The 27314-nt window shown below is 32.4% G+C and overlaps 1 protein-coding gene across 1 annotated transcript; it reads right to left on the minus strand.

Annotated features, from left to right (window-relative positions):
• Window positions 1-84: 84 nt before the first annotated feature.
• On the minus strand, window positions 85-8564 carry LOC132630505 (uncharacterized). Its single transcript, XM_060346077.1, has 5 exons — window positions 8155-8564; window positions 7813-8024; window positions 6895-7065; window positions 6014-6249; window positions 85-514 (listed from the first exon to the last, which is right to left on the minus strand). The coding sequence occupies exons 1-5, from the start codon at window positions 8222-8224 to the stop codon at window positions 259-261; spliced, it is 945 nt and encodes a 314-aa protein (XP_060202060.1). The 5' UTR covers window positions 8225-8564; the 3' UTR covers window positions 85-258.
• Window positions 8565-27314: the final 18750 nt, after the last annotated feature.

Genomic DNA, 27314 nt, shown 5'->3' on the forward strand with positions numbered 1-27314 from the left:
TTACAGGTATTTTTAAGATAATAAGCACTTTAGGCTGTCTAGAAGCTTTGGCCAAACAGGCTATCAACGAAGAATAACAGAAAATGTACAACTGTTGCCCTATTTATTGATCAACATGAACATACAAGTAGAGATATGCCGAAATTGTGATATGGTATAGTTTGATCAACATGTAATCAGCATTCAACTGCGAGAAATTATCTTATTTACTTCAGAGATTTCAGAGAAACACACAGTAGAAAAATACGTCGCTTCGATTCATTTTCGTCGTATGAGCTTATTGAGGAAGGTGATGATCAACTGATTGACCTGTTCAGGAAACTGTTCTTGGACAAAATGACTTCCTTCTGGTAAGAATGTGATTTCCAGATTAGGTACATACTCTTTAACCATTCCACTTGATATGAAGTGCTCTAATCCACCAAACTTAAGGGCGTAATCCTTCTCTCCCATTAGAAGCAAACATGGAACTTTGATTTTGAGATCTTCAACTCCATATTCTTCTTGTCGAGACCTGTCAAAATTCCCACCTCAAGTATATGAAGAAGATTTTAAAATCTTTTTGCCTTCTAAAGAAGTTAAAAAAGATATTAATCTCAGAGAAAACAGAATTACCACAATAAATGCAAAACTCACAGAAAGTCATTTGAGAATACAAACTCTTATTACATTCAAAAAATGTATTTTTTGTTAGAATCATTAGTAGAAACAAGAAAATGATATTGATACATTCGAGTAATTAAACATTTCCCTATTAGAAAATTAAATTTATTGTTATAACCTGAATTTTCAGCAACATCGATCTATTCATATTTAAAACATGATTATGAGTAAGTGAATGAGTAAACTCCTCAAAAAATAAGTGAATAGGACGCTTTGTTGCGGCCTAAATTGTATATGTGTTGATTAATGACGAAGGGGTTATTATGTAGTTATTATAAATAATAAAGAGATTGGTATATAATATGAATTATTTACTTACCTCAAAAGGAGATGTTTGTCTATAAATAATTTAATCACCAGATTCAATACACGTTTCTTATTTTATGTTCTATTCGGCATAAAATAACACCTAGATTCGCGCCTGACTTAAAGTGATAGTATTTAATATCACCAATCAAATCGGTAAATTTCACAGATGGTCATGTAACTATTTTTTTTTTCCACAAAAGTCACGTAACTATCTTTTCTAAAACAAAAATCACTTAACTTTGAGTATACTAACACAAAAGCCACTAAACCACTTTCCGGTGAATAACTCATTTTTTCTCTTTTTTTATTTTAAAAAAATATAATAAATAAAATATTAATTTAAAAGGTTCAACCCGACCAGATTCAAAATTCAAAATCCATATTAAATAGTGCATTAAATAAGTACAAATAATGGATTTCGGAAACTCAACAAATTAAATAGGCAGTAATAGAATTTGAAACTCGAACCCATAAAATTTATATCCTGAATCAACGAGGGAGAAAAGGAGGAGACCATGACCAAGGACCAATGGCTACAATTATCCAAATAAGAAAGCAAAGATTTAGGATGAATTGATATAGCTATTTTATGATTCAATTTGGAAGAACAGATGAGAAAGGAAATGGGTTTAGCTGGAAATTTGAGAATTTACTAGTTATAGTTTCAATTGTAATTCTGGTTATTGTGGGAAGTGGGGAATATAGATATGTCTAATTGACCTTCTTTTAACGCTTTGAAGAGTAAAGTTTTAGCTTTGCATTTTGTTATCCGTGACGTGGTAGGGGTGTACAAAGAAAACCGATAATCCGCACCAAATCGATAATCCAAATCAAATCGAGAAAAAAATTCAACTAGTGGTATTGAGAAAAAAAACCCGACCATAATTGGTTTGGTTTTAACTAAAAAAAGTTAAACCGAACCAAACCAACCCGACATTATAGATATGCTATTTTAAAATATATTTTTATACATAAAATTATTTATTTGTAATGTAATTAATAATATTTCTTAAGTTTTTTTCACAGTTTTTGTCTTTTAACATATTATTTCAATCTTAGTCCTTTACGTTTTGTAGCTCATAGATGTTATTAACTCAAATAAAGTCAAAACCATTCAATGCATTAACTAACAAAACAAATTCCATTCTAACTCTAAGATTGACAATAATGTTTGATATTTATTCTTTAGTTTTGCATTGGTTTAAACACTGAAAGTACATGACATAATTTTATTTTTCCTTTATCACGTGATTAATAATTATTAGCCGTACTTATTTTAGCATGACTTTGTAGTTTTAGATTATGATCATTTTCATTATGCCTTATTAATTAGCAATATTTGTTTTATGCGATTTCATTATCTTTTTGTTGAATATCTTACAATATTATCATTCATCTCACATTTTGTGTTATTTTCTAAAGAAACTCCTTAATTATATAGTTGTCTCTTACTAAGACTAAAGAAATAGTTAAAGTAAAAGCTATATATTTTGTACAAGAGTTTTCAAAAAAAAAAAATCAAAAAATCCGAAAAACCCGAGGTTGAAAAACCCGACTTTTATTTATTTGATTTGGTTTATAGATTTAAAACCCCAATACAATTGGTTTGATTTGATATTTAAAAAACCCAAACCAACCCGGTATATGTACACTCCTAATCTGTGGATTAATTAAGTCATTCAAGCAAATTGTCTGATAACTTATTCTTAGTTTCAATTATTCAAGATATGTGAATTAATATAATACTTTTAGTGGTCGTTTGGTTTAAGGTATAACATGGGTTATACCGGTACTAATTTTTATACCATGTTTGGTATAAGGTATAGATTTATCCCGGGATTATTTTATACCTTGTACCAAACGTGGTATAAAAATTAGTGCTGGAATAACTCAACTTATACCTTCTTAACCCACTTATACTGGTATTATTTTATACCATCTTTCAGATGGTATAAAATAATACCAACAGATGGTATAAATTAGTCCCGGAATTGTAATCCCGGGACTATTTTGACCTCAAACCAAACGACCACTTAGTGTATGAGATAAGCTATAAAGTAAAAAAGAAAAAGTGATTTTTTTCCATCTATTAAAACCTTGACTGACAGAATTATCAGGTAACCAGCAGGTGGAAGGTAGCATGGATACAATTAGTCAAAGTGCAGGCAAGTTGGCCCCCACACCATGATTATAAGAAAAAAGTAATCTTTTCATGGACATATAAAACCATGACATAAACAAGGGAAATGAATCACCTTGAAACTTGGAAGGCTCGTAGAAGAGTTTTTCAACAGTGCATTACTTGGTCTTTGTTAAGTTATTGCTAGGTCTTGATTGTTGGTCTTTATTAAATAATTGTATGGGAAGGTTCTCGATGAAATTCGGAAGATTCAACTAATGACTTAAGTTGATGTCCTTTTAGAGGAAATTTTGATCTTGCATCGATATCTGAGCTATTATGTCATCTTTGGACTTTAGGTACATCTAAAGGTGTCAACCGGTTCATTGTAACCGGTTTTAACCGGTAACCGGACCGGTTAAACCGGAACCGGAACCGGTATAACCGGTTAACCGGATATTAGTTTACCGGTCCGGTTTCAATTTTTTTTTAATCGGAATCGGTTAAACCGATTTAACCGGAACCGGACCGGTTAAACCGGTTAAAATAAAAAATAAAAAAAAAGGAAAGAGCCGTTGGGCCTCGGTAATGGACCGTTGGCAACGGTCCATTTGCAAAAATTTTTATAATGCAACTCTTGTTTTTTCTAGACAATTCTATCCCACGGTAACCAGAATTTTAGCCTACTTAGCGGAAATAGCTAGAGTTTTACAAGAGTATAAATATAAACCCGATTATCAAGTGGCTATTTTTAAAATGATAATCAAATTTAAGAAGTATTTTTTTCCCATCCCAACTTTATTTATATTGGGTTTCCTTTTAAATCCTTGTTTAAAAGTGTCTTATACTAAAAATTTGGTTAGTCAAATTTATACATTTTTAGAAATTGAAGAGGGAGTTCAACCATCTTTAGCTGAAGCCGATCTCGCTATTGATGATGAGTTTAGAAAAGTTTTTACTCATTATTCTAGTTTGGAAGAACGTGCTACACCCGTTGCTCCACGCCCTACTACTTCTCAGAGTAGCAAAAAGGGCTTGTCGGGTTTAAAAGTTTTACATTCACAGCCAACTTCTTCTTCTATTGCAAACTTTGATGAATTTAACTTTTATTTGATGCAGCCAAATGTGGATATCAAGGATGACTTGGACGTCTTAGCATGGTGGAAGAAGTACAAGGCAAGCTATCTGGTACTTTCAAGAATGACTCGAGATATCCTTATGGTTCAAGTATCAACCGTGGCTTCAGAGAGCGCATTTAGCCAAGGAAGACAACAAATTGGAGACCATAGACATTCATTATCCGGCTTTAGCTTGCAAGTACTAGTGTGCATTCGAGATTGGATTAGATCGGAGCGACGCAACCAAAACTCAGAAGCGGAGCAAGGCGAAGAGGAAGAAATTGAAGATTTGATAGCTAGTGGACCGGACCAAATGGAAGACTTTGAAGATATTTCCATGACCGAATATGATGTGGGGGAAATTAACGAAATGGTTCAAAATTGGTGATTTTATTATTCTACTATTTTTGTATAACTCATGTATTATTTGCAAGTTAAAAAAAAATACAACTTGCAAATAAATGTTATCCAAGAATGAATAAAATATATGGCTCATTGAACTTTCTTCTATTTACTTGTGTTCATATTTTTACTTTTATTAAGTTAGGAATATAAGTATATATATATAGTATATAAGTAAGTATATATACTATATATATTAAGTTATACACATATATAAGTATATATAGTATATAAGTAAGTATATATAGTATATATAGTATATAAGTATATAAGTATATATAGTATATATACTATATATATTAAGTTATACACATATATAAGTATATATAGTATATAAGTATATATATTATTAAATATATATAGTATATATATTAAGTATATATTGTATATATAGTAGATATGTATATATAGCATATATTTAGTATATATATTAAGTTATACTATATATAGTAATATAGTATATAAGTAAGTATATATACTATATATATTAAGTTATACATATATATAAGTATATATAGTATATATATTATGTAAGTTATACATATATATGTGTACGAAAAGCACTATTTTGTATTGCTGACTTGCTGTTAGGCTGTTAGTCAGTAAATATTTAAACTTTAATTATAAAGTTGTATAACATATGTAAATATACCTACAATATACAAATAAATACTATAATATATATATATAATACAAAAAACAAAAACAAAAATATTTTAACCAATCCAAACCGGACCGGTTCCGGTTTGGACTTTAAAACCGGTTAACCGGAACCGGTTAAACCGGAACCGCACCGGTTTCCTAACCGATTCCCGGTCCGGTTCCGGTTGGAACCGGTTGACAGGTCTAGGTACATCATTGACATGATGAGATTTTACTGCTATATATCAAGTTGCAATGTGTAATGGGTTTTGAGTTTTGGGTTGAGCCTTTTCAATTATTTTTTTTTTTATATATATATATATATTTTAAAAAGAGAGTAAAAAATGAGTCATTCACCGAAAAGTGGTTTAGTGACTTTTGTGATATTATACTCAAAGTTAAGTGACTTTTTTGTTAGAAAAGATAGTTAAGTGACTTTGTGAAAACAAGTGATAGTTACGTGACCATCTGTGAAATTTACCCTCAATCAAACATTGCATTAGTTGCATTAGTTGTTATGCGGCAATTAATTTTTCTAATATAGCTAATTAGATATTGTATTATTTCATGTCGGGATTAATTATTTCAATATTTTCAGCCAAGCAACCGCTAAGAGAAATGTAAACGATATGCATTTAAGTTCGGTGTTTTGTGTAATACATAATTCGAGTAAAAAACAATGAATCAAGTTGAACCTTTGAAACACATTTTCTGTTCAGCAATGTATATAAAAACAAGCGGATTGTTAGCAGTGACTGACCTGTAAGGCACCTGCAGTGCAGTCTGAAAGCCAGACTTTTCATAAAGAGATGCATAGTTTGCAAGATCTTCTTCAGTGAACCAGGCAGGTAATGGAGTAGAAGGATCAACCAAGTCCATTATTTCCTCATCATCCTTTGCTGTTGGCATTTTACTTCCCGAGAATAGAATATATATGTTCTTAACTACTGTTTTCGTATCAAATCGCCCAAAGTCCTTTTCAGCTCGCCCTGGTTCCTGCAAGAATTGCAAGTGTATTAGGTAGAATGTCATTTTTCATGCTATATTTGCATACTGAAGATCAATCATAATGTGTTAAGTGACAGTCGAAGCTAGCAATATGAAGCTTAATGTCAAGGAAAATAGCTTCTGTCTATGAGTGAGGATAAGCTTTGTAGCTCATTTTAAAGCGTTAGAAGAGTTAAATAGGACATTCTAGAGATAGTTATTGAGGAAGCATCTGATTTCTAACCACCCACTGTTAGTTATATGTTCCACTATCTGTTGTTCGTGCTCTTGTTGCCGGTGTGACAGTCTGAGCAAACGGCGTTCTCTTTCTTCTTGTTTTTGGGTTCATAACAAGCGCTACTGAGTCTACAGTTAAAGAAATATCACCGGTTCTTGAAATAAGAGTTGTGGGACTTCATGACCTTCAGGGTGGTTTAACCTAGCCATAAGCCTTTTCAGAATAAAATGCTTCTTTGACTTGACCTTTTCCTGTTTGATGAAAGATAGTTTTCTGGGAAAACATATTCTATCAACCGAACACTGGAAAATAACTTGAGAAAAAAAAAATTCTCTAAAAATGACTTACGTTGTACCAAACAAGGTCTAATATCTTGGGTGGTTTGGTATATAAAAGGTTTATAGACATGAAATTACCCGCCATCTCAACACATAGAAACCTCTGGGAAGGGGATCTCGAGGAATTGTGACTGGACCAGTGGGAAGGAATGGAACTCCAAGTGTTGCAACTGCTGAAACTCTATCAGGGTGTAGCAGTGCAAAATGGTAAGCTACTCGACATCCAAAATCCTTCCCCACAAGAAAAACCTGCATAAATAGCACAATTACCTCAGTAATTAATTTGATGGATGGACTAGTTAAGCAGAGACGAAAAAAAAAAAAACTCTGAAGTAATTTCTTTTCATTTGTCTAATTCTTCGTGGTCAGAGTTACTCAATCCGGAAACGGATGGACTATAGATTTAATAGACCAATTGAGCTTATCATTTTCAGTGAAGTACCTAAATATGCGAAAAATCATTAAAATGTCGACTGTATTAAAATTTAAACCACAATGTCAAAAGTAAAATGGTCTTAATAGTAAGAATGATCCTAAAAGTTGAGCAAATCAATTGTATTTTTGATCCCTTCAGCCTATGTATTGGCTGGAGGTAATAATATCTAATGAAATAGTCGAGGTGTCTGTAAGCTTAACTAGAACATCACATTTATTGAACAATTAAAATAAAAAGATTGAAAAATTAGAATAAAAAGATTGATATGTTTGTGTCACTGGATAAACAATTTGTACATACTTCAACAAGACTTCGTGGTAACTAATGAAAATTTGACTTTTAGAAAAGAGAGAATATAACTGATATAGGCAGTAATGGTGAGTATCCCTCTATCCTTAACCAGAAATCTCAAATTTCAGTCTTAAGAATGAAGTTCTCTTTGATGAGCAGCGGTTTACCTTAAAGTTGGTCTTTCCAATGTGAATTTGAATTAGTCAACCCCAAAACAAATACCACTGTCTGAAAAAACAGAAAATTAATCTCTACCAAGGGTTCTGTACCTGCTGGATGCCCAATGAATCAAGCATGTCAAGCAAATCATCAACAAGGTCCTTGAATTTAGTCTTCTCAGGTTCTTTAGGCATATCAGACAAACCATAGCCTCTATAATCCGGGGCTATACCTCGAAATCCTGCCTCCGCCACTGCTATCATCTGATGCCTCCACGAGTACCATATCTCGGGGAATCCATGAAGAAACACTACAACAGGACCTGCATACATGTAGCTATTTTACTTTCAGTATCAATTATTCATTGCAAAAAAAAAAAAAAAGATGACGCAGATTATTATGCTTAAAAAAAAAAAAAAAACACAGATCAGATATGGAGTTTTAATTAGGACCTGTTCCAATCTCTGCAAAGTGAAGCTTGAGGCCTCTTACATTCACATGATTGTGTTGAATATTCTCCATTTTTTGTAAGGTGTGATGGGAGTGCAAACAAAGAGAATCAATAGTAAGTCAATGTGTTATAGTATTTTTTGACTCGTACATAAATGGACGTTTAAACAAGGGGAAAGAGTCAAATATACCCTTTACTTTATTTTATTAGCTAAGTTTATTCTCCGTTAGTGAAAGTGAACAAATATACTCCTGTCGTCAACAAAGTTTACACATATACCCCTATTTGGACGGAAAATCTCAAATTAATTTTAATTATCCGATTTTAAGAAAATTACTCAACTCCTTCCACGACCCAACCCGACCCCGATTTCATCTTCTTTTTGCCCAAAAAAATTGAGTCAATCTTGTTCAATTCTCAATCAAATGAGCTCAAATTTGAGATATAACTTTCTCAAAATTTAGTGAATAAATTCCAACCACCAATTTCTTTAAATAAAAAATTGAATCAACAATGATTTTTTTTTTTTTTTATGGCTTGAAAAGTTGTTATGGAAAGTATCTGCTTCAAATCAGTCTTCTCTTCTTGGTATGACTGGTAGAAAAGTTCTCCAGACTCTCCTAATCGACTCGATTCTTCAATCAAATGGGAACCCATTATTTCACTGCTTTACTTGAACTGCCAGCAGATCAAGCCAGCAATTTTTTTTTCATTGTTGATTCAATGTTTTGTTTGAAGAAATTGATGGTTGGGATTCAAATTTGAGCTCATTTGATTGAGAATCGAAGGAAATTGACTCATTTTTTTTTAGCATTCTTCTCGGAGAAAAGAAGAAATCAGGATCGGATCGGCAGTGGGACTGAGTAACTTTTTAAAAATCGGATAATTTAATTTGATTTGGATGTTATATATTTGTTCACTTTTACTACGGAGAATAAATTTGATTAATAAAATAAAATAGAGAGATATATTTGACCTTTTTTCCCTTTAAACAATGTAAGTCATGTGGTTCGTTTAAATATTTACATATATTCTTTATGTTATCATCTAATATCCTTTTTTTTAAATAATCATCTAATTCTTTTTTAAGCAATGTAATCGATGTAAGCCCGTCATTCGGTCCGGTTTAACCGGACCGGTAAAATCGAAATCGGTTTCGATTTCAATTTTTTTGAAATCGAAACCGGTTAAACCGGTGAATTTTTTTATTTATTTTATTTTAATATAGCTGTTGGGGGCTGTGGGCTGTGTCCGTTATTGGACCGTTGGCAACGGTCCATTTGCAAAAATGGTCGTTGCCAAACGGTCATAAACTCAATTTTTGCCCCCCCCCCCCCCCCCAACCCCTCAAACTTTTTTTTTTAACATTTTAACCCATCCCCCACCCCTGTATAAACCCTTCTTCATTTTCATTTTAATCCACACCAATTCACTCTTCTCTTTCTCTCAAATCTCAATCTCTCAGTTATAATTACTTTGTAAGAATTAGCCACTTTAAATTTCTCTCAAATAAATATTATAAAGTCTTATTATAGTTTCAATTATTAATTTTGCAATTATAATATTGTTGGTGGAGTTGGTGATTTTGCAACAATCCGAAGTAGCTTTGGTGGATTTGCAATTCTAGCCGCCTTCACTTTGTTGGAAATTAATCTGGCTATTTGGTACCTTCGTTCCAACTCTATCTTTATTTTTCACAATTTAATTTACGCAATTTAATTTGTTGCAATTTATTTTCTTGTGATTTATTTGATTGTGATTTAAATTAATTCTATTTAATAATGGCAAAGAGATTTAGACGTGGTGCCGGTAGTAGTAGTGGTATTGTTAGGGGTGGGCTTAATGAGGAAACATTTGTGGAAGAAACACCTAATTTAGGTATTGATGTTGGTGGAAATAATTCACTTTTAGGTCATGAGGCAATGCAATAATATTTTACCGACACTTTTAATGAAATTGATGATGATGAAACACAACCCCCCGAAAATCCCATAGGAGATACATGTCCTGCACAATCACATACACAAGACAAACCGCCTAGAACTCGTAAGCCAACCGCTAAAATTTGGAAATTTATGACTAAGAATAGGGAAAACCAATCAGCTACATGTACCCTATGTGGACAAGTATTTAGTTTTAAGCAAGGAACTAATAAGGATGGTGGAACGGGTACACTAAATGATCGTATGAGAAGCAAACATATGGATGTTTGGGGAGAGCAAACGGGTTCAAATGTGGGGGTATTCAAATGACGATACCACAAACCGGTAGAAATTTTAAGTATGACAAGAAAAAAAAGCGTGTAGAAATAGCTAAAATGGTAGCTTATGATTGTTTACCATTTTCATTTCCCTCGGGTTTGGGGTTTGTTACTTACATTCAACGTTGTTATAATCCGTTATTTGAGAGTATTCCTAGAAGTACTTGTAGAGCGGATGTTATAGATTTGTATAAAAAATATATATTTTATTTGCGCCATGTATTTAATTCTTTAAATTGTAATGTTTCTCTTACCGCTGATTTGGGTCTTAGTCTTAACAAGTTAGATTTTTTTGCTATTACATGTCACTGGGTTGATGACAATTGAGTTATGCAAAAAAGAATTATAGCTTTTTTATATGATGAAGGAAAAGGTTGTCACGATGGAAAAATTTTAGCGGATTCAATGTCTACTATAATGAGATATTTTAATATTTATAGAAAAACACTTTGTATTGCTTTAGATAATGCTTCTAATAATACAAAGGCGATTGATCTTTTAAAAAGAGAAATAAACCCTCCGCTAAAAAATATTTTTCATGTGAGATGTAGTTGTCACATTTTAAATTTAATTGTTAAAGATGGTCTTGTGTGTTTTGACGATTCTATTAAAAAAGTTAGAGATGCGGTTGCGTTTCTTTTTTGTAATGCTAATAGCGCAAGACTTAGAGATTTTAAGAATGCTTGTGTGGAAAATAACCTTAGACCTAGGAAAATTCAAGTAGAAATTGAGACTAGGTGGAACTACACTTACATTATGCTACAACAAGCATATGAGTATAGGATTCCCATGCAACAAGTTCACAACAAATATAATATTAATAGTGATAATTGGTTAAATTTTTCGCATTTGGAAGATGTTAAAGAATGTGTTGAACTCTTAGAATTTTTTTATAATGCAACTCTTGCTTTTTCTAGACAATTCTATCCCACGGTAATCGGAATTTTAGCCTACTTAGCAGAAATAGCTAGAGTTTTACAGGAGTATAAATATAAACCCGGTTATCAAGCGACTATTTTTGAAATGATAATCAAATTTAAGAAATATTTTTTTCCCATCCCAACTTTATTTATTTTGGTTTCTCTTTTAAATCCTTGTTTAAAAGTATCTTATACTAAAGTATTGGTTGGTCAAATTTATACATTTTTAGAAATTGAAGAGGGAGTTCAACCATCTTTAGCTGAAGCCGAACTCGCTATTGATGACGAGTTTAGAAAAATTTTTACTCATTATTATAATTTGGAAGAACGTGCTACACCCGTTGTTCCACGCCCTACTACTTCTCAAAGTAGCAAAAAGGGCTTGTCGAGTTTGTCGCATTTAAAAGTTTTACATTCACAGCCAACTTCTTCTTGTAATGCAAACTTTGATGAATATAACTTTTATTTGATGCAGCCAAATGTGGATATCAAGGAACTGGATGAATTGGACGTCTTAGCATAATGGAAGAAGTATAAGGCAAGTCATCTGATACTCTCAAGAATGACTCGAGATATCCTTACGGTTCAAGTATCAACTGTGGCTTCGGAGAGCGCATTTAGCCAAGAAAGACAGCAAATTGGAGACCATAGACATTCATTATCCGGCTTTAGCTTGCAAGTACTAGTGTGCATTCGCGATTGGATTAGATCGGAGCGACGCAACTAAAACTCAGAAGCGGAGGAAGGCAAAGAGGAAAAAATTGAAGTTTTGATAGCAAGTGGACCAGACCAAATGGAAGACTTTGAAGATATTTCCATGGCCGAATACGATATGGGGGAAATTAACGAAATGATTCAGAATTGGTGATTTTATTATTCTACTATTTCTTTACAACTCATGTATTATTTGCAAGTTAAAAAAAACTACAACTTGCAAATAAATGTTATCCAAGAATGAATAAAATATATGGCTCATTGAGCTTTCTTCTATTTACTTGTGTTCATATTTTTACTTTTATTAAGTTAGGAATATACCTAAAATATACTAAGAATATACTTATAATATACATGTACTTAAATTAAAAACTCGAAAGTTATATACTTGAAAAATAACTAAAATATATTAAGAATATATATTATAGTATACATATAATATATATTAAGGATATATAGTATACATAAAATATATTTGGAATATACTTATAATATATAGTATACATATAGTATACATATAACTATATAAGTATAACTTAAACATATATATATATATATATATATATATATATATATGTTTAAGTTATACTTATAGTATACATATAAGTATAGTATACATATAACATATATTAAGTATACATATAATATACATTAAGAATATATAGTATACATAAAATATATTTGGAATATACTTATAATATATAGTATACATATAAGTTTAACTTAAATATATAAATATAGTATACATATAATATATATTAAGTATAGCATATAAGTATAACTTAAACATATATATATATACTATATATAACTTAAACATGTATACTATATGTTTAAGTATAGTATATGTATACTTAAACATATACTATATATTATAAGTATATTCTTAATATATTTAGTTATTTTTCAAGTATATACACGTATATGCTGTATTGCTGACTTGCTGTTAGCCTGTTAGTCAATAAATATTTAAACTTTACTTATAAACTTATATAAGATATGTAAATATACCTACAATATACTAATAAATACTAATATATATATATATATATATATATACTATACGAAAAACAAAAAAAAAAGGGTTTTGGACTGTTTGAACCGGACCGGTTCCGGTTTTGGTTTTGTAACAGGTAAACCGGGACCGGTGGCCGGTTCCGTAACCGGTTACCGGTCCGGTCCGGTCCGGTTTGACCCGGTTAACGGGCTTAAATCGATGTGGTTTATTTAAATAAAACATCAAAATAATCTTAATGTTCACTTTCCCCTTTTCGTCCCATTTTCTTATATTTTCCGAGAAGTAGTCAATCCAAAAGATGTTGGGACTGAATATTTGGTCCATCTCTTCTTGAGACCCAACTGGAGGTAGAAACGACGATAGTCGTAATACGACGACTTGTTCAGGCAAAGGGTGGGGAACATGCCGCCACATATCTCAAGTTCCTTCGAAGCATTTGGATGTGTCATTTTAAACCCCTCGTCGTATATAATCCTTTCATAAGGAGTATATTCTACCTACAAACACACACACACACACACACATATATATATATATATATATATATATATATATATATATACTATGTTCAAAACACGATTAATATAACATTGTAGTTTGTGCTCCGTATCTAAAACTTTATTATATTAGTGTTTGCTGCGAATACAAAATCGGTAAAAATTTATTAATATTTTTTAAAAGAGAAGACTTGTTTAAAAGGAAATTGTTTTCCTCTCTTTGAGATAAAACAATAGCAATATTTAAGCATCAGTTGATACTTTCAATTTTAATTCGATTAATTTAAAGGTGTAAAATACTTATTATTTTTTATCAAATTTTGATTTGGATAATTCTAATTCAAATTATTAAATTAATTTTACATGTTTAAAACGAAATAAAGTAGAAATTGATTTTCTATTTAAACAAAGAAATACTATTTTTTAATTTTTGGTAAATATTCTCGGTTTAGCTCATTTTACTTGTCATGTTGTCTTTTGCATGTTTTTTTAAGAAAACGTCGATTAAAATTATAATTTGACTAATTTACCTTATTCCTTATTTGATCTCCATTTAATATTTTTTTTTACGACATTAATCTCTTTTCACATTTATTAGAGTAAGAATAAAAATAAAAAAGTAATTAAATTCTATCTTATTTTAAAATACTAGAAGGCTTTTCTAAAAAATGTAACATCAATTAATCAAACTTTACTTCAATAAAATCGAAAATTTAACATGAATAGTAATGTAACTACTATTTAATATAATCTTCCCACATAAATTAAAGGTTGGTAGACATAAATAAAGGTTGGTGGAAGTTAATGAGATTGGTAAATGATTAATGGGGGTAATTGTTAAAAATATTTACCAACTTATGATTTTTTTTTAACAAAATATTAACTTATGGGTTAAATTTTGTATTTAAAAAAGTTGAAACCATACTTTTTTGGATGATTTGGGTTCAAACCATGGTTTCAAACCAGGTTTCAAACCACCACTGAAAATTGATGGCTAAGCGCTGGTTTCAAACCATGGTTTCAAAATTGATGGCCAAACGCCTACTTAAAAACAGTAAGGGTTGGTTGTGATCCCCTCACCCCATAACTGCACGACACAGTTTTTATTTTTTGAAAAAATGAATTAATTTTTAATTTTTATTAAGTTAATGTAAAAAAGCTGTAATATTTTTAGGCTGCCACTTGACATTTTATTGTGCTTACACTTGTTATCATATCATGCTTTTGCCTCTCCTATTATATATAGATAGATAACTATTTTAAGTATACTTATTTTAGTAAACATAACAAATAAATGACATGGCGGAATAGCAAATACAACAGTTTAATATCTAGATTAGATCTCAGGCTAATATAAAAAAAGAAAGAAAATTGTATGGTTTGACTACTTAACCTTTTGAAGAAAAGTAATAATATGGGGTTCATGTTTTTTGCTGTACAATAATTTCATTTACCCCCACTAATAGATTGATACACATGTGGCAATGAATCCATCATTATTGACTTAGTGAGATACTTTGGAAATTATATGAATATTATTTGATTTTTTAATATGGGGTGTACTTTTTTTTTTGGACATTCTTAGTTTGCATTGTTTTATATATATATATATATAAAATATGTTCAAAACACGATTAATATAACATTGTAGTTTGTGTTCCGTATCTAAAACTTTATTATATTAGTGTTTGCTACGAATACAAAGTCTGACATTATTTGTTTTTTTAATATGAGGTTCACTTTTTTTTAAAATATTGGTTGGTGTTTAATATGGGGCCCACACTTTTTTTCAATAGACGGACGACGAAGCATGGGTCTAGACCCTTATATATATATATATATATATAACAAAGATTTATTGATAAGTAAAAATCTATATATAAATATAAAAGAGAAAAAGAAGTTATCCTATGTGGCATGTCTCTTCATGTACGAAAATCTTTTATCATTTTTTTGGGACTCTTTTTCCATATTTTCTCATTTAATTTAATTTAATTTATTTGAATATAAGTGCCTTTTCCAGGAAAAGTTGTGTTTCTTCACGAGAAAAGGACCAAAATCATCCATAATGTTTGAGTTTGGATCAAAATCATACATATTCTTTCACATGGTGCACTAATAGTACATTATGTTTGCATAAGTGGTGCACTTTTAGTCACAATCCCAAATAAATTTAACGGAAAAGAACAAAAATGCCCCTGAACTTTTAGAAAAGGTATAAAAATACCCTTTATTCATCTATTTTGCTAAAACTACCCCTCAATTCAACTCTTTGAGAATTTATTCCCCTTGACTAACGGACAACACTAATTTTTTTTTTTAAAAAATAAATTAAATTGCACATGACATTTTATTACTGAAAAATTGATTTATTCTTTTAAAAAGAAATCTGAAAAATCGTTATTTGTAGAATAAGGAAAAATAATTTTTCAACATCCATTTCTTTAAAAAAACAAATGTAGTAAGCCTTTTATATATATATATATATATATATATATATAAAAAAAAAAAACAGAATTGGATTTTCATTAAAACATGTGGAATTTTTTTAAGTTTGGAAAAAAAAATTTAACGGGTGGAAACCCCATTTTTTTTTAGAAAATTCAATTTTAAATCTGAAAAACTGATTGTTTTTTTTAAGTAAAATGTGCAAAACTAATACTCCATAATTTTCTTCTTGATTTAAAAAAAGATAGTTTTCTGTTTTTTTTTTAAACACAGTTTTTCCATAAAATTTTTTTTTTTTTTCAGATTTTTATAAAAATCCAATTTTTCACATTTTGAAAAGAAAAAAAATTAGTGTTGTCCGTTAGTCAAGGTTTTACTCGTTAAAAAAATGTTTTCCAAATTTAAAAAAATTCCAAGGTTTCAGATTTCTTTTTAAAAGAATAAATCAATTTTTCAGTAATAAAATGTCATGTGCAATTTATTTATTTATTTTTTAAAAAAAAATTAGTGTTGTCCGTTAGTCAAGGGGAATAAATGAGCCAAAAAGTTGAATTGAGGGGTAGTTTTAGCAAAATAGATGAATAAAGGGTATTTTTATACCTTTTCTAAAAGTTCAGGGGCATTTTTGTTCTTTTCCGTTAAATTTATTTGGGATTGTGACTAAAAGTGCACCACTTATGCAAACATAATGTACTATTAGTGCACCATGTGAAAGAATATGTATGATTTTGATCCAAACCCAAACATTATGGATGATTTTGGTCCTTTTCTCGTTTCTTCACCAACAATTTCACCCTTTATAATAGTTTCTTAGTTTTAATTTACTTGCATACCAAACGTTCCTATTCCAAACTAAAGCCTACACACAACCAAATGCATATTCTTATTCCTATTTCATTTAGCGCTATTACAAACTTTACTTCTATTTAAGCCTTCTTTTTCTTTGTTTCCTCTAATTCCTCTTTAATGATTTCAACATATAAGGGAGCAATGTTGCTATGAAATACAACATCCTTTATTGCAACGAAGGAGAGACACTAATAAGGCAGTAGCAGTGGTCAATTGATACAAGATTTGTAGACATACTCTCAATTAAGGGTCAATTTTTGACTGTGCGCAAAAAAGAGGAACAAAACTGAAAAGGTCCGAGAGCAGGTTTTATGTTTATTGACTAGACTATTAAAGAAACAATTTAGGACAGTTTACGACTTTGCTATTTCTTTTATTAACAATATTAGTTATGCAAAATAACTTACTAGATCTTATTTCATCGTTTTTCGTTTCTATTAAAGTAAAAACCTTATCACCGTCTTCAATTGAGACTTTCAAAAAGCTATTCTCGGTTGTGTCTTTGAAATGATTGAACCACCCATTTGCAAGGGGGACTTCACTTGGCAAAGCCACATCCTTTCCAAAATATCTCCTCATCTGTGGCAAATACTCGAAAGCAAACATCTGAAAAGAAAAGTCAACAAAAAATTTAAAATACTAAAATAAAAGAGAGACATACAAAGTATAAAATAACATTTTCTTACCTGAATCAGAAAATGACTAAGAGCATTGGCATTGTGTTCCAAAGCATCATAAGTGTGGGCCCAAACTGCTGCCCAAACATATTCATTTACTTTTTTTATGTCCTTCAGGGCGTACAGAAAATCCACCATCACATCGAGTCTCTCAGTAGAAGGGCATATTATACAACCAATGACATAAATGTAATAAGCCTGAACATATCGCTCTTTATCACCGTCCGGTTCAGTGATTTTAGCGAACTTTTCATACAACCAATCAAAAGGTAAAGAACCTACAGTCAAGTTATTGTTCTCATCCAAGTATTTTGGTGGAGGAACAGCTCCCAACAACTCCAGACATTTTTTGTTGCTTTCGTCGGTTCTACCGACCACAGCTCTACCACTGACGGGCAGTCCCGTTATAAAGAAGATGTCATGTAATCCTATATTCAACTTTTGGTTGTTTATTACAAAAGCATGTTCCTTATAAGAAGCTAACATCATTCCTACAAGTCTTTTCTTAGTAAAAACATCTTGTACGCAAGATGCATATTTATATAAGCAGCTATTACGAACACGCTCCAAAACTCTCGGTTCAGGTATCCACTTTTTAACCAATTTGACTCTATCAGGGGCATTATGCACCTGCAATAGAGTAGCAAGTAAGGCTTTAAAAACTTCAGTTCAAATATTATCCTTAAAATTAATTGCTTAATTAAAGAAAACAACAAAACAGATTTTAACTCTTAATAAGGATAACTGATGTGACTGGAAACTTACTTGGCCAAGCCTACCTACACCAAGTTTAATCGACACTAATCCTTTAATAACATCCATGGAGTCAATTGTGCGCAATACATATATATATGTTCACAACACAATATATTTAAAAGTTGAACAAATCCATCATTACTTGGATAGTAACTTCCAACTACCTTCCTTAGCACAATTATTCGTTAGTAAAAACAAAGTTCTTAATAGGACTAGTTTTGAAGGAAAATTACTAAAACGGAGGCTATGATTTTATTTTTCCTTCTAATAGGGGAGAAGGGTCAAATTTTGATCTCAAACTTATAACCTTCGAGGGTTGAGTGGAGGAAGTCTCCTCGGCCCGTTGTCCTTTTGCATTCCCTTTGTTTCTTGCCATAGTACCTGAAAAACACGAGACTTTTAGTTCACGAAATGACAAAGAAACAAAATATTATGGTCGTCTACCAAACAAATTTAGTTAATTACGAGTAACACTGACTATTGGAGTATGAAATGAAGAAAACAAAACAAGAGGGGCAAATTTGTAATTTCTTAGAGTTAGTTAAAGCTGAGTTAGTTAGGATTAGGAGTTAGTTAAGCTAGCTAACTTTCCAATTTATAGTTGAGATTAATCAATGTATATAAGGTTAATTAATTAATTTATGATGGAGTTGTTTTTGCAACAAATGCACAAGAAGTGTGAGAAGATCTTAAAGAAAGGTTCAATCGAGCTTTGGGTCAGGAACAACATAGACAAATGCAAGCTCTCAACAGAGAGAACTAGAAACCAATCAGAAAGCTCGGTAAGGGCTCGTTCCATGTTTATTATTTTCTTCCCATCCATACTGAGTATATCTATTTTCAAAACCCTAAATACATAGCTGCAACGCTGAACCCTAACAAAATAGGGGAAAACTAAGGAAAAAGGAGTTTGATCATACCTGGAGAAGATGTTAGATGAAATTTTGATATGAATTTGCAAATTAGGGAAGAGGAGCTTTCAAATCGATTTTATTGCAACAATGGAAGAATAATCACTGAAAGTGTAAGGAAAAAGAGAGAAAAAGAAGAGGAAGAAGAACCGACTCAAGTTTTAAAATTTCATAAAATATTAGATAAGAAACGATCATCTTCTTGTATACAGATTTTAGTGAGTTGGGTCACTCTTTTTTTTATTGGGTAAATATGAGCTTCAAGTATCTTTTTAACTCATAAAAATATGGGCAAATAGTATCGGCGATAAAGTGTTTGATTTATTGATGACCTAGAAGCTCGCGAAAATAAAATGAAAGAAAGGAGGGTTAAAATCAGGTGTCAACAACTACCCCTCTTTGTCCGGAGACAATTTGCAAGCATTCCTCCTCTTCTTGAACGAAGAGAACAACTAAGTCATTGTATTGCGGCCCCTGTAATTATACCAAACCCATCAAAATTCAATAACCCCACAATCTAAACATCACTTAAATTTCACCTCAGCAAAACCCTCACCAAACCTCAATTCTACAATAATGAATGAAAGGGGGCTCAGTCACATCACTACTCACAACACTATTGTTCTGCATAACTAGCCATTCAATCGACTGTATGGATCAAGAACTTTCAGTTTACACAAGGAAATAACCACCATCACTCAAGGTACTGCCTCAATTACAACTTACTACTCTAGGATTTAAGATTTATTGGAAGAATTTGAAGAATTGATGCCTGTACCTAAATGCGACTTTGAAAAATCAAGAGATTATGTGAAGCTTCTGCAAAGACAAAAGTTATATCAGTTTTTCATAGGGTTGAATGACTCATATGCTCAAGTTAAGAGTCAAATCTTACTAGTGAATCCCCTACCCTTGGTGAATCAAGCATTTTGCAATGATAGTAGGTGATGAAAGCCAAATGGAAGTTGTTCAAACAAATCTTGGTTCTAATCAAGCAGCTGCAGTAAGCAATTTTGAATTCTCTAACAACAACAACATGCATACAACTTGCACACAACCTATATACAACATGCATACAACTTGCACACAGCCCATATTCAGCATACATACAACACATACACACTAAAAACATTTAAAATACAAAAATATATTCAAAAATATATCCAACACCTCATAATGGTCATCAAATACCTTCTGATCCTCTTCATTTTGACCAACCGAAGCATGAGCTTTATTACAAACTAAAGCCTACACACAACCAAATCCATATTCTTATTCCTCTTTCATCTAGCGTTATTACAGACTTTACTTCTGTTTTAAGCCTTCGTTTTCTTTGTTTCCTCTAATTCTTTTTTAATGATTTCAACATATAAGGGAGTAATGTTGTTATGAAATACAACATCCTTTGTTGCAACGAAAGAGAGACACTAATAAGGTAGTACCAGTGGTCAGTTGATACAAGATTTTTAGACATACTCTCAATAAAGGGTCAATTTTTGGTTGTGCGCACAAAAGAGGTACAAAAATGAAAAGGTCCTCGAGCAGATTTTATGTTTATTGACTCATTGACTATTAAAGCAACAATTTAAGGCAGTTTACGACTTTGCTGTTTCTTTTATTAAAAGTATTAGTTATGCAACACCACTTCCTAGCTCTTATTTCATCGTTTCTCTGTTTCTATTAAGGTAAATACCTTATCACTGCCATCAAAGTAAATACCTTATCACATTATCACACTACAATTTGTGTGTGATGTGTGCAAGATAAAAGGACATTCAAAAGAAAACCGTTGGAAGATTGTAGGTTACCCTCCTGAATTCAAGTTCAAGAAAAGAGGTCTTAATGACATTCAAACTGATGCATATGGTGGAAATAATGGAGGAAAAAGCACTACTTATAATGTGATGACTGAAACCAGCTCTAGTTTTGGCACACAATCAGGACAACCTCAATTTCTATATGGTCAAAATACTAACGTTGGGTGTGAAAATGATGCTTTGGGTCAGGAGCAGCATGGACAAGTGCAAGCTCTCAACAATGAGAACTAGAAACCCACCCGAAAGCTCGGTAAGGGCTCGGTCCATGTTTGTTATTTTCTTCCCATCCATGTTGAGTATATCTATTTTCAAAACCCTAAATACATACCTGCAACTCTGAACCCTAACAAAATGGGGGGGGGGGGGGGGGGGGGGGAAACTAAGGTAAAAGGAGTTTGATCATGCCTGGAGAAGATGTTGGTTGCAATTTTGATATTAATTTGAAAATTAAGGAAGAGGATCTTCCACATGAGTAGCCGGGATCGATTTTCTGTTCGAGCTTTCAAATCGAATTTATTGCAACAATGGAAGAATAATCACTGAAAGTGTAAGGAAAAAGAGAGAAAAATAAGAAGGAGAAGAACCGACTCAAATTTCAAAATTTCATAAAATATTGGATAAGAGACGATCACCTTCTTGTATTTCAATTTTGGTGAGTTAGGGCACTCTTTTTTTGTTGGGTAAATATGGGTTTCAAGTATCTTTTTAACCTATAAACATATGGGCAAATAGTAGTGACGATAAAGTGTTTGATTTATCGAAAACTTAGAAGCTCGTGAAAATAAAATAAAAGAAAGGATGGTCATAATCGAGTGTCAACAACTACCCCTTTTTAACCGGAGACAATGTGCAAGCATTCCTCATCCTCTTGAACGAAGAGAATAACCGAGTCACCATTGTGTATTGTGGCCGCTGTAATTATACCAAATCCATCAAAATTCACGAACCCCACAATCCAAACGTAGCTTAAATTTCACCTCAGCAAAACCGTCACCAAATCCTAATTCTACAATAATGAAAGAAGGGGGCTCAGTCACATCACTACTCACGACGCTACTGTTCTGCATACCTAGCCATTCAATCGACTGTATAAATCAAGAACTTTCAGTTTACACAAGAAAATAACCATCATCACTCAAATTACTGCCTTAATTGCAACTTACTACTCTAGGATGAAAGATTTATGAGAAGATTTTGATGAATTGGTGCCTGGACCTAAATGCAGCTTTGAAAAATCAAGAGATTGTGTGAAGTTACTGCAAAGACAAAGTTATATCAGTTTCTCATGGGGTAGAATGACTCATATGTTTAAGTTAGGAGTCAAATCTTACTAATGAATCCCCTACCCTTGGTGAATCAAGGATTTGCAATGATAGTATGTGATGAAAGCCAAAGGACAGTTGTTCAAACAAATCTTGGTTCTATTCAAGCAGCTGCATAAGCAATTTTGAGTCATTCAACAACACCAACACGCATACAACTTGTACACAACCCATATACAACATGCATACAACTTGCACACAGCCCATATTCAGCATACTTACAACACATAAACACTAAAAACATTTACAAAACAAAAACATATTCAAAAGTATATCCAACACCTCATAATGGTCATCAAATACCTTCTCATCCTCTTCACTGCGACCAACCAAAGCATGAGATTTATTACAAACTAAAACCTACACACAACCAAATCTATATTCTTATTCCTATTTCATCTAGCATTATTATAGACTTTACTTCTGTTTTAAGCCTTCATTTTCTTTGTTTCCTCTAATTCCTTTTTAATGATTTCAACATATAAGGGAGCAATGTTGTTATGAAATACAACATCCTTTGTTGCAACGAAAAAGGGACACTAATAAGGCAGTACCAGTGGTCAGTTGCAACGAAAGAGGGACACTAATAAGGCAGTACCAGTGGTCAGTGAATACAAGTTTTGTAGACATACTCTCAATAAAGGGTCAATTTTTTGCTGTGCGCAAAAAAGAGGTACAAAAATGAAAAGGTCCGAGAGCAAGTCTTATGTTGATTGACTCATTGACTATTAAAGCAACAATTTGAGGCAGTTTACGACTTTGCTGTTTCTTTTATTAAAAGTAATAGTTATGCAACACAAGTTACTAGCTCTTATTTAATCGTTTCTCCGTTTCTATTAAGGTAAATACCTTATCACCATCATCAAAGTAAATATCTTATCACCTTATCACACTACAATTTGTCGTGTGATGTGTGCAAGATAAAAGGACATTAAAAAAAATTGTTGGAAGATTATAGGTTACCCTCCAGAATTCAAGTTCAAAAAAAGAGGTCCTAATGACATTCAAACTGATGCATATGATGGAAATAATGGAGGAAAAAATGCTGCTTATAATGTGATGACTGAAACCAGCTCTAGTTTTGGCACACAATCAGGACAACCTCAAATTCTATATGGTCAAAATACTAACATTGGGTGTGAAAATGATGCTTTGGGTCAGGAGCAGCATAGAAAAATGCAAGCTCTCAACAAAGAGAACTAGAAACCCACCCGAAAGCTCGGTAAGGGCTCGATCCATATTTGTTATTTTCTTCCCATCCATGTTGAGTATATCTATTTTCAAAACCCTAAATACATAGCTGCAATGCTGAACCCTAATAAAATGGGGGGGGGGGGGGGGGGAATTAAGGATAAAGGAGTTTGATCATACCTGGAGAAGATGTTGGATGGAATTTTGATATGAATTTGCAAATTAAGGAAGATGAGCTTTCAAATGAGTAGCCGAGATCGTTTTCTTTTTGAGCTTTCAATTTGATTTTATTGCAACAATGGAAGAATAATCATTGAAAGTGTAAGGAAAAAGAGAGAAAAATAAGAGGGAGAAGAACCGACTCAAATTTCAAAATTTCATAAAATATTGGATAAGAGACGATCACTTTCTTGTATTTCAATTTTGGTGAGTTAGGTCACTCTTTTTTTGTTGGGTAAATATGGGCTTCAAGTGTCTTTTTAACCTATAAACATATGGGCAAATAGTAGTGACGATAAAGTGTTTGATTTATCGATAACTTAGAAGCTCGCGAAAATAAACTAAAAGAAAGGATGGTCAAAATCGGATGTCAACAGCTGCCCCTCTTTAACCGGAGACAATGTGCAAGTATTCCTCATCCTCTTGAACGAAGAGAACAACCGAGTCACCATTGTGTATTGTGGCCGTTGTAATTATACCAAATCCATCAAAATTCACGGACCCCACAATCCAAACATAGCTTAAATTTCACCCTCACCAAACCCTAATTCTGCAATAATGAAAGAAGGGGGCTCAGTCACATCACTACTCACAACGCTATTGTTCTACATACCTAGCCATTCAATCGACTGTATAAATCAAGAACTTTCAGTTTACACAAGAAAATAACCACCATCACTCAAAGTACTGCCTCAATTGCAACTTACTACTCTAGGATGAAAGATTTATGAGAAGATTTTGAAGAATTGGTGCCTGAACCTTAATGCGACTTTGAAAAATCAAGAGATTGTGTGAAGTTACTGCAAAGACAAAGTTATATCAGTTTCTCATGGGGTAGAATGACTCATATGTTCAAGTTAGGAGTCAAATATTACTAATAAATCCCCTACCCTTGGTGAATCAAGCATTTGCAATGATAGTATGTGATGAAAGTCAAAGGGCAGTTGTTCAAACAAATCTTGGTTCTAATAAAAAAGCTGCACTAAGCAATTTTGAATCATCCAACAACAACAACATGCATACAACTTGCACACTGTAATAACCCAATTTTTAAATAAGGGTTTAGTTGGTAATTTTAGCTAAAAGTATTTTAAAAGAAAATAAATTCGTAATTAGAATTAAAGAGAAAAAAAAAACAATTTAGTGGGCCAAGCCCATTCTCTTATTCTGGTTGCTGGTCACGTTTTAGTGGTTTAAGGAGTAGAAAATTAGGGTAGTTGTGGGCTGTAGTTTTATAGAAAGAAAAGAAAGGGGAAAAAGAGCAAAACTACTGGAAAAAAAGAAATTGTGGAAGTCCACGGACAGCAAGGGTTCATAGTATAGGTATTTCACTACATTAGCTCTTTAGCATATATTTTAATTTACATGTGTTGTGTTTGGTTGGTCAAAGAAGGGTATTAATGGTGGCATAATCATTATTCAATGATAGGATGATGGATTGGAAATAAAATTAGGTGACAATGATTGGTGGGTTAGTGAAATTAGAGAAAGAGAATGATTTTTTTTTCTTTCTAAAAAGCTACGGTGCAAACCCATTCTTTTACTACTGATATAGTTTAATTCCTACCAACTTCTCAATTAGAATACATAATTATTGCTATGACGATGACTTGGAAACATAATGATTAGGTAATGATGGGTGAATGTTTTGGTTAGATCAAAAGTTAATGCCACAGGAGAAATCATTATGTAAATATGCAAAGCACTCTTCAAACCTACATACAGTGCTAATTTCCTATTCCTTATTTTTAATACCTTATAACCAGTATGTTGGGAATGAAATATTAATACAGTGATAAGTGCATTACACATTGAGGGCAAATTGATATATCGGGATTTAGCATGTTGGGAATGAAATATTAATACAGTGATAAGTGCATCACACATTGAGGGCAGATTGATATATCGGGATTTAGCTCTAACTTTGGAAGTTAGGAATATTGAGATTTGACCCCGACTAGCATAATTGACATTATTAATCAATATTTTTGCATAGATTGAGGCCATTGGAGGCTGTTTGGTTGGTGTTCTAGACGTTGCAAGGTTGAGGAAATTGTCGTTAGCGAGGTAAGTGAGACTTTAAGCTTTGGGTACTTGTTTTTCAAAACCCGTTTTAAAAATATGTTTTGTCTGCCTTGTCCATGTGTTGGGGCGAGCATGTGCTTGGCAGAATCAGTGGTCCTTAAGGTCAACCGCATATACTTTATTTTCAAATAATCCAAAACTCTCTTTATAAATTATTTTGTGATGTGATATAGCTGTGAGCCATTATAGGGGCATTGTGTATGCTTCCCTTAGCATTGTGTATGCTTCTTGATTATATTGGGGCATTGTGTATGCTTCCCTTAGCATTGTGTATGCTTCTTGATGATATTGGAACATTGTGTATGCTTCCCTTAGCATTGTGTATGCTTCCCTTAGCATTGTGTATGCTTCTTGATGATATTGGAGCATTGTGTATGCTTCCCTTAGCATTGTGTATGCTTCCTGACATATTTGGCACATTGTGTATGTTGCCGTGGATTCATAGTGTTGACTAATTCTTTAAGTGCCATTTACGACGGTTCGTAGTGTAAATTGTGTTGAGATATACAATATATTTGATAAATAGTGGTTTGGACCTTGGTTGCTATTATATAATGATCATGTGCATAATATTTTTGTGCTTGTTGTGTGTTTGTATTTTCTAACACTTGTTCCAGGGGTATTTGAAGTGGCGGGTCGAGGATCTTACTGAGTTATATTTATGTATAACTCACTCCTTACCTGCATGTCCATGCAGATACTGTCGTTGAGAACGAGGCTGGTAATTGAAGACTTCGTGAGTGGATTCTGTTGCTGAGGTGAGCCACCGCATTGTTCGTGGAGGCAGCCATTTCAGCTTTATCCAGTTTATTTCTAGTTATTTCTTTTATTTTGGGTTTACATGCTCGACACTCAAACTCATGTAACTCTGTTAGATGCTCCATGGTCTTAGCGTGGGATGTGGGCTAGAGATTCTTTTATCTTAAGCGTTGATTGTTTTTCATAAATCGATTATGGGTTTGGTTGGCGACTATTTCACATTTTTTTTATCATTAATAACGTTGTTGGACCTGCACTTATTTTCTTTTAGTGCTTTTGTAAATGATTAAGAGTATGATATATGGTTCGCCTGGCGGGTGATGTTTGCTGGGTGCCAATCACGTCTAGCGGGTATTTTGGGACGTGACACACACAACCCATATACAACATGCATACAACTTGCACACAGCCCATATTCAGCATACATACAACACATACACACTAAAAACATTTAAAATACAAAAATATATTCAAAAGTATATCCAACACCTCATAATGGTCATCAAATACCTTCTGATCCTCTTCATTTTGACCAACTGAAGCATGATCTTTATTACAAACTAAAGCCTACACACAACCAAATCCATATTCTTATTCCTATTTCATCTAGCATTATTACAGACTTTACTTATGCTATGAGCCTTCGTTTTCTTTGTTTTCTCTAATTCCTTTTTAATGATTTCAACATATAAGGGAGCAATGTTGTTATGAAATACAA

This window comes from Lycium barbarum, chromosome 1 (assembly GCF_019175385.1).
Source record: "Lycium barbarum isolate Lr01 chromosome 1, ASM1917538v2, whole genome shotgun sequence".
Taxonomy (NCBI): Eukaryota; Viridiplantae; Streptophyta; class Magnoliopsida; order Solanales; family Solanaceae; genus Lycium; species Lycium barbarum.